The sequence below is a fragment of the Serinus canaria genome, chromosome 2 (assembly GCF_022539315.1).
Source record: "Serinus canaria isolate serCan28SL12 chromosome 2, serCan2020, whole genome shotgun sequence".
Taxonomy (NCBI): domain Eukaryota; kingdom Metazoa; phylum Chordata; class Aves; order Passeriformes; family Fringillidae; genus Serinus; species Serinus canaria.
This window is the reverse complement of record NC_066315.1, coordinates 93474901-93484489: the sequence shown is the minus strand read 5'-3', so window position 1 is coordinate 93484489 and position 9589 is coordinate 93474901. Positions and strand designations below refer to the sequence as shown.

At 39.5% G+C, this 9589-nt stretch overlaps 1 protein-coding gene across 1 annotated transcript in view; it reads left to right on the top strand.

The window, feature by feature from the left end:
- Positions 1-9198, top strand: part of TSHZ1 (teashirt zinc finger homeobox 1) — a 55308-nt gene extending 46110 nt beyond the window's left edge. The window contains exon 2 of the mRNA XM_018907974.3: positions 4611-9198. Within this exon, the coding sequence (XP_018763519.3) occupies positions 4611-7795 (3185 nt within the window). The 3' untranslated portion in view covers positions 7796-9198. The remainder of the gene's footprint in view (positions 1-4610) is intronic.
- Positions 9199-9589: the final 391 nt, after the last annotated feature.

Genomic DNA, 9589 nt, shown 5'->3' with positions numbered 1-9589 from the left:
GTGGCTGTAGATTGTCTTTTCATGCTGTATTTTTTTTTCCTAAGATATGAAATGTGTTCTTGCGTGCAGTGGAAATCACCCCCAGCCTGGAGTGCAGTTTGTGCAAGGTGACAGTGTGGGCTGTGAAAACTTCTGCAGCTGCTGTCTCCTGTTGGCTGGGTAAATATTAGAAGCTGTGGCAATACATCTCTTGAAGAATGGTGAGCACTCACATTGTGCCACTATTGTTTAGTCACAGAGTAGGCCCTGATTTAGTGAAGAATTTTAGACCTAAACCTATCCCTATTTGTCAAAACTATGAAATAGGTATTTCAGTGAAAATTATTTCAGTATTCAATGCCTTTACTGAACTGTGACTTTCACTGCTTAGGTGTTTCTTCTGAATAAATTTATTTATTTGGCGGATTTAAAATTGGGTCTTGAAGAGCTTACTGCATTTAATTTTGTAGACTACTAAAACCAAATACAATTATTGCTTTTGGTGCTTTTCAAAATAATTTATTCAATGTTGAATCCATTTTTGACTGGAAAAGAATACCTCTGCAGAGACAGATTCCTTCAAAAGCGTAGTTCCAAGGTTGTGGAAAGGTTTTCTGTGAGAATATTTGTATTTTTAACCACATCCTTACATTTCAGATTTCTGTCTGCTTTTTCAAACAATGGATGTGTATTTATAGTGTAAATATTCTCACTGAAGCAAACACAATGTGCTGTGCTACTCACATGTACAATATATAGCATCTCATGTCCACTTAGATTAGAATGCACAGCTTTTAACACTGCTCAAAGATGACAGTATATCTATGGGGAAGCATTGGCATACAGAAGGCACATTTTACAGGCAAAAAAATATAATAGCAAGACTTAATAGGAAGAAAAGAAATACAAAATGCCCCCCCTAATTTTTAGTTGTCTGGAATTTGAAGGTTTTTCCCTCTTTTCCACCTTGCATTTGCCTCAGTCTGTCTAGACACAAATGAGAAGGAAGAGGAAAGGTGACGCTATGTTCTGTAATTTCTTCTACTTTGAATATAATTATTGTTGAGGAGGATCATTGTCTATATCTGCTCTTGATATTTTTATGTGGTTTTGGGACATGTGTAAACCAGCAATACCTTTGCCGATGCAGGAATGTCTGGAGAAGATTGCTGAGAGTTGCTCGGTCACAGAAAGATATGTTGTCTGAAATCTGTCTGTTGGTCTACATTTTGTAATTTAGACTCTGAACATCTCATGCTTTTATTTAAGGTAGAATATATTACTTCTCTCTGCAAGTAATTATAATAGGAACATTTTTTCTGTCTTTAAAATACTGAATTTTATTTATTTGTCAAATTTCTGTGGGAATTTTAGTAAAACGTACATGCTTTTAGACATTATCATTCTTCCTTTTGTTTGCTTCTCTGTTAGCTCTTACAGAAACCTTTTCAGTTAGAGAATTGCACTGACCTTGCAAAATACCATATGTTGACTGTGCTGCTATTCATCTCATAAGCATTAGTAGTCTTGAATGAACAGGTATTGTCTGTATCCTATGATAACCAAAGAAGTTAAAGAGACTATTTTTTTTTTTTATTGCAGTTATAGAAATTAAATATCACAGATAAATTGCTCTCTTTTTTTGTTAAGAAGCATTATTTCTTTGTGACTTTAGACACATGTACAGACATGTGGGTGTGCACATCATATAAATTCAGGGTTTATTTAGAGCTGGCTTAAATTCAGAAATAGTAGAAAATCACAGTTCTGGCCATTTGCACATTCTTAACCCTTATATTGCAGTTGGTAAAGGAGTGAACTCAGTCGTGTAGTAGTCTCAGCAAAACCAAAGAGTAGAAAAAGTGAGTAAAAGATGGATATTTCACCCTGACACTCAGTTTCTTTGATACAGCAGTTTAACATGGACCTTACATGTAGTTATAATGTTTCTTGAGTGGTTTAGCTCTTTTTTATTTTTATGATACAGTGCAAAAGTATGATAATAGAGAAAACACCATCATAAGTAAACAAAGAAAAATAAAAGACATGGCAGTGGATCATTAGAGTTTCTGCTTAAGCAGATATATGGATGGTTATATATAGCAATTATAAAAATATGTATTTATGTAATTTAGAATTAAGTAAAGAGATGTAAGCAAATAATTAATATGGATCTTTACAAAATGCTGAATCAACTATAGGAACATCCAGCATCTTACAACAGCTTTTTGCACCTAGTTATTAAAAATATTAAAAATATTGGGATGTGAAAATTAGAAGAAAGTGGCATAGTTGCACTGTGGTTAGTGAGAAGAAAGCTGTTCATAAAAACTCAAAATGTGTGTCCTCTCAGTTCTTAGCTTGTACTTGTTTTGGATTTTTTTTATTTAAATAAAAATGCCAGATGGTAACTGCCCGTTGTTGTGCATTTTAGGTCTCAGAGGGGTTTATTTTCTATTTTAAAATAATTTCAAAATCAGAAACCATATTCTTCTTTAACTGTTCTTTGCTTTTCTAATACTTAAAAATGTATTGTCTTTTGCCATTAAAAACTACTGCAAAAAGGTGTGTTGAATGAGAGGGCTAAGAGATCCTAGACTGCAGCTGTGAGAGTGAATTCTACATGTGTACCTAGAGTTCAGAACTGCAGCGGTCCGACCATCCTCAAATATCTACAGAGTGTTCCAACAGCAGCATTGCTGCAAGACAGGGAAGCTGGCTGCCTTCTGAATTCTCATACTAGTTCTGCATTCTGTTCTTCATTTTTTGGACAAAATGCCTTTTAGGGAATATTTTCATCTGGTTTTACAATGCTTTTCTAGCATCTTCCTGGCCTTTGACTCCAGGATTATTTCTGAATTTTATTTATTGTGCTTGGTACTCACCTGTCCTTTTAAACATCTTAGAAAACACTTGAGGTTGATTTATCTGTTTGGACCCTGATCAGAACTTTTTTAAAAACTAAAAGGTCAAATTATTGTCTGCAAATATTGACTTTTAGGGGAGAGGTGAAAAATGCAATGGGCATCTTCAGGTTCAGTATTACCCCAGTACTAGATAGAGTATTTTTCTACTTCATCTTAAAAGATCAGGCTGAAGTAGTTAGGGGCTGCATTAAGACTGAATTGCAAAGGTGAATACATAATGAAGTGCTGACCTTAATGTGTTTCAAAGAGTATTCATATTACAATGAAAGAAGAGTCTTTTTATTTTTCAGAAAAGGCATTTCAGAATATGTTAGCAACTGTGTACAAAAAGAAGCTCAACTCGTTCTTACGCTCCCCCCAGCTGAAGAAGACCTCAGCTTTGTTAACATAATAATACATATTTTCTTCATACCCCATAGGAGCAGAAGTGCCTATTTTCTGGCTTGCTTTCAGTATTGTACCATGAAAGGACACAGGACACATTTCAGCATCACTTGCTGCAGAGTTCACCTGACAAGGAGGCACTTTTTTATTCAGTTACTGAAAATTGTTCATAATCCGTATTTTCTACCTTGACATTCTTATGAATTATCTGCATTGCGTTGGCATTGTGATTTTTTTAAGCTTCTTTTACAAAACTGGAGGGAAATGTGTACAACTATGTTTTCTGCTCTGCAATGAAAGTGTACATTTATCACTTAGGTACATGTAAGTCACTTCTGTGAATTGAGCCCTTGGAGTAAATGTGTTTTGATGTAATGGCCATCTGCTCATGAATATCACATTTGCTAGTTTAACAAATAGTTTGATATAGATAAACACATAGTTTGGTGAGATCATATAGTTTCACAGATAGCAATGTAGTAGCAAAGTTCTATATTTTCCATAAACCAATAATCAAGCTGCAGAGGAGATCTCAAGGTTTTTGTTTGTTGCTTTAAGAAATTAATCTCTAGCATTTATTCTCAGTTTCTGACTGCTTTTTTTCAAAATGGTAAATGGGGTACCTACATCAGATCATACCAGGAGGCAAACTACATCCTTCCCACTTCAGAAAGCCTTCAGTCTTGCTTCTCTTTCCACCTTTCAAAAATGAAAGCTGTTCTGCTCTCAGATGGACGCAGTACAGCCAGACACCAGGAGACCCTGGGAACAGCTGACCTGACACTCTTGCCCTGTATGGCTTCATTAGAGTCAGGTATCAGTGACACAGAAATGGCCCCTGCAGCTGTAGCTAAAGCCAGTTTGCAAGAAAAGACAGAACTGACAAGAGAGAGTTGGTCAAGTCAGTGATTCTGAGTGTCATGGTCTGAGGGATGCAGGTCAGCTGCAACGCGTTGCACATACATATGTAATGCAGTAAATATAGCTCAGTACCAGGCCATTTTTTTAGGTTGATAAAAACTAGTTTAGTAGGCTCTTTGTTTGATTTTAGTTTTGATAATATGGCATTTACTGTGGTCCTGGCACATATTTTACTGCTGAAGTCAAAGTTTATTCTTCAGTATCACTGATATCAAACTGTAACCATGACAGAGTGTGTGGATTTATAAGAGGAGTACGTGAGTGATGGTGGATTTGGGTTTTGGATGTATCTTCAAAATTTGTCTTCGTGGTTACTGTTTTTAGTACAGGAGAGCCATGTAAAATGTGCGTGTTCAATAACATTGTCTTGTTTCTCCCATGTCCCCTCCTGTATTTTAGCATATGTTCCTGAGGAAGAATTGAAAGCAGCAGAAATAGATGAAGACAGCGTGGAAGATGATGGGCTGTCTCTGGACATCCAGGAGAATGAGTATTTGTGCAATGAAGAAGCGGAGATCAAAGAGGCTCAAAGCTACCAGAACTCCCCAGTCAGCACTGCAACTAATCAGGATGCAGGCTATGGTTCGCCGTTTAGTGAAAACAGCGATCAGCTGGCCCATTTTAAAAGCACTTCCTCTAAAGAAGAGAAAGAGGATCCTCAGTGCACAGACAATGTTTCCTATCCACAGGACAGCTTGGCACAAATAAAAGCTGTGTATGCAAATTTGCTTTCAGAGACTTGCTGGTCCAGTTTAGCTTTGGACTTAAAGAAATCCAATCCAACCACCAGCAACAACGGAATCAGCCAGAATGAAAACATGACCAGTACTGACGCCAATGCCAATTCCCAGAGTACTTGTACTACCAGTACCAACACTAGTACCAGTACAACTACCAGTAGTACTAGTAACAGTAACAGTAACAGTGGTGGCTCGGGTTATGACTGGCACCAAGCTGCTCTGGCTAAAACTCTGCAGCAGACATCATCGTACGGACTTCTCCCGGAGCCGAGTCTCTTCAGCACAGTTCAGCTTTACCGGCAAAACAATAAACTCTATGGGTCTGTGTTCACCGGTGCCAGCAAGTTCCGATGCAAAGACTGCAGTGCAGCCTACGACACGCTGGTGGAGCTAACAGTGCACATGAATGAAACCGGACATTACCGTGATGACAACAGAGATAAAGAAGCTGATAAGACCAAGCGGTGGTCAAAGCCTAGGAAACGATCGCTTATGGAAATGGAAGGCAAAGAGGATGCCCAGAAAGTGCTGAAGTGCATGTACTGTGGGCATTCGTTTGAGTCTTTGCAAGACCTCAGCGTCCATATGATAAAAACAAAGCATTACCAGAAAGTGCCTCTGAAGGAGCCAGTACCAGCCATCACCAAATTGGTCCCTTCTACCAAAAAGCGAGCACTTCAGGACTTGGCTTCGCCTTGTTCACCTGAGCCAACAGGGATCACGGCAGAAGCTTCACTGGGTGAGTCTGCAAAGGATCAGAAAACTGCCAACCCCTACGTGACTCCGAACAACCGCTATGGCTATCAAAATGGTGCTAGCTACACTTGGCAGTTTGAGGCACGCAAAGCCCAAATACTGAAATGCATGGAATGTGGCAGTTCCCATGATACTTTGCAGCAGCTCACTGCTCACATGATGGTCACTGGTCATTTCTTGAAGGTGACCAATTCTGCTTCCAAAAAAGGCAAGCAGCTAGTGTTGGACCCAGTGGTGGAGGAGAAAATACAGTCTATACCTCTTCCACCTACCACCCATACAAGGCTACCAGCCTCCAGCATTAAAAAGCAGCCCGATTCCCCAGCGGGCTCCACAAACTCTGAGGAAAAGAAAGACCTAGAGAAGGAAAAACTGGTGGTCACTGAAACAGAGAAAAAGATTAAAGAAGAGAGTGAGGACTCTACAGAGAAATTCGAGCCAACAACTTTGTATCAATACCTCAGAGAGGAGGACCTAGATGATAGTCCTAAAGGCGGAATAGACATATTGAAATCCCTGGAGAACACAGTGACAACAGCCATCAGCAAAGCCCAGAACGGAGCCCCTTCCTGGGGAGGATATCCCAGTATCCATGCAGCTTACCAGCTCCCAGGGACAGTCAAACCCCTTCAGCCCGCGGTGCAGAGTGTTCAGATGCAGCCGTCCTACGCGAGCAGTGTGAAATCGCTGTCATCAGAACACAACGCACTCATCCATTCCCCAGGCAATCTCACACCCCCACCTCACAAGAGCAATGTATCTGCTATGGAGGAACTAGTGGAGAAAGTTACAGGTAAAATCAACGTGAAGAAGGAAGAGAAGCCTTTGGAGAAGGAGAAGAGTTCTCCAGTTAAACCCATGTCACCTGCTGCTAAAGAAAACAAGGACTTCCCAAAAGCAGAAGAAATAAATAACAAACAGCAGCCAAAGAAGAGCTCTGAGCCTGAAGTTCAGAAGGTCAAAAAGGATAGTCCAGCAGAAGCACATACGCCAAATGGTACAGAGCCACTTAAAACAAAGGTTGCAAATGGCTGTAACAATTTAGGAATTATCACAGATCATTCACCTGAGCCATCCTTCATTAATCCATTGAGCGCTTTACAGTCCATTATGAATACCCACTTAGGCAAAATTTCTAAGCCGGTGAGCCCCTCTCTGGACCCTTTGGCCATGCTGTACAAAATTAGCAACAGCATGTTGGACAAACCCATTTACCCAACCACTCCAGTCAAGCAGGCTGACGCTATTGACCGCTATTACTATGAGAACAGCGATCAACCTATTGATTTAACTAAGTCCAAAAACAAGCCTCTTGTTTCCAGTGTGGCTGACTCTGCCTCATCCCCGCTGAGGGAGAGTGCCCTGCTGGATATTTCCGATATGGTGAAGAACCTCACCGGGCGTTTGACACCCAAGTCTTCAACTCCCTCTACCGTGTCAGAGAAGTCTGATGCCGATGGGAGCAGCTTTGAGGAAGCTCTGGATGAACTGTCACCAGTACACAAGAGGAAGGGCAGGCAGTCCAACTGGAACCCTCAGCATCTTCTGATTCTTCAAGCCCAGTTTGCTTCCAGCTTGAGGGAGACCCCAGAAGGCAAATACATTATGTCGGACCTAGGTCCACAAGAGCGGGTACACATCTCTAAGTTTACTGGTCTTTCCATGACCACAATTAGCCACTGGCTGGCCAATGTGAAGTATCAGTTAAGGAGGACAGGTGGAACTAAATTTTTAAAGAACTTGGACACAGGACATCCTGTTTTCTTTTGCAATGATTGTGCCTCTCAGTTCAGGACTGCTTCTACATATATAAGTCACTTAGAGACACACCTAGGGTTTAGTTTGAAGGATCTGTCAAAGTTGCCACTTAATCAGATTCAAGAACAGCAGAATGTTTCAAAAGTCCTCACAAACAAGACTTTGGGCTCACTTGGAATTGCCGAGGAGGACTTAGGCTCCACATTCCAATGTAAGCTCTGTAACCGAACTTTTGCAAGCAAGCATGCAGTCAAACTGCACCTTAGTAAAACACATGGCAAGTCCCCAGAGGACCATCTGATCTATGTAACTGAGTTAGAAAAACAATAGCGTCCAGGTAAGCAGCCAGGTATGCAAGTGACCACAGGAACATTGCACTAAACTTCTTCATAGTACTGCACTAGGCCTGACCTGAGCCTCTGAAATCAGTCTTACTTTTGTTGCTGAACTGCCTATCTGGACCTTGGTTTTTCTTACACTTATTTTGTAGTTATATTTATATGCTCTTTGTCTGATCTGTGCATGGTTATTTTTTTGTTTCTGTTTTTATTTTTTGTGAGTCAAAGTCTGACCTTTATTTTCAACATCTGTCCTTGATGTTAAGCTATCTTTTGTAGAATATAGTGGGAGACACTATTGAGAGACATTAATTTAGCCGTAAAGAAAGACACAAAGAACAATGATAAAGAGACATCCTAAAATTACAAAGTTGCCATGACAATAAAGGTCACAGAACCTGGTAGTGTCAAGTTTTAACCCTCTGAGAACTGTAATAGCATTTCTGTGCCTTTCCCAGTGACTAAATAAGTAAATAAGGAGAAACAAAATAAAACAAAAGGCTTAAAGGCATTTCATTCAAATAAAAGCTGTGTCGGAAGCAGGACTTATTTTTTTTTTGTAATGAATGAGCTTTTTTTTTTTTAAATGCAGAACTGGTTTGTGAAGATATTGTGCATGCAGTCCTTGGAAGAAGGAGAGCTGTGTAGTACTCAAGGGGTTAGAAAGCCACAACTATATAAGTTAAATAATGATTAAAAATACAAGCAAACCAATTTGCCACTATGCCCAAACCCTCTGGATGCTGAGAATTGCCACTTTTTGGCAAAAGGAAAAAAAAAAGTATGCAAGCTGTTATTTAAGACAAATGTAAAAATGCTCTTTTCTTTCCTTTTTGGTTTTTTTTTTTTTCTGTAAAATACTGCAGTTTATAGTTATTTACAAATGTTAAGCTTTGGTACAAGCTGACCTTTCTATAGTGTGCTGCATTGGTAAATGAAAACAAAAAAAAAACGGGGCAAATGTTGGATTCTGTTCCTTGTAAATTGCCAGCATCAGCTTAAAAAAAATACATGTTACATATCGTACCATTTTAAACTGTTCAACTTTCTTTGTACCTTCTGGCTGTATGCTTTCTCTTTTAACTTTTTATATTGTCATTTTATATTCAATTTCTGTGTATATAATGTAAAACCACACTTTTTGAATAAAATTTAGTTCCTGCAGCTTGATATAAATAGAGGAATTTTACTGGCACCTGCATCTTTCCGGATGCATGTACTTAAAGGAACTATCTGACAAAAAAAAATTAATAAATAAAAATAAAGCAAGCAATGCACTATGAATTATACATTTTGATGTTTTATCATTAATATTGTACAGTACATTTTGGTTCACACAATTAAATCCACTGTTTTCTCAAGTGTAAAATAAACCCACATGCAGTTCTTGATTTACATACATTGTCATGTCGTCATTATATTGCCTTTGAGGTGTTACTCCAGCAATAAGAGGCATCGTTTATATAATCAACCAGCGAAAATCTACTTGAAATCATCTCTGGTGATCTGTGTGCTGACGTGTCTTGCTCAAAGCCGTGATGCTGGTAACCTCTCAGAAGAGATCTGCAGCAGGCACTCACGGCAAAAGGTACATAGCCAGAGCAGCCAGGGGCGTTCTGCTCCTCGCTGGGGTACAAGACAGGCTGCAAAGGTTTTGGCCAAGTTAATTTCCTTGTACCATGCCGCTGTACCTATAGCCATCTTCTGTGTGCGTTCAAAGGCCCTCTCCTCCCTCCCTCCCTTCTCTGGTGAAGCACCTTTTGATTCCAACAGTTCCATAGTCAGA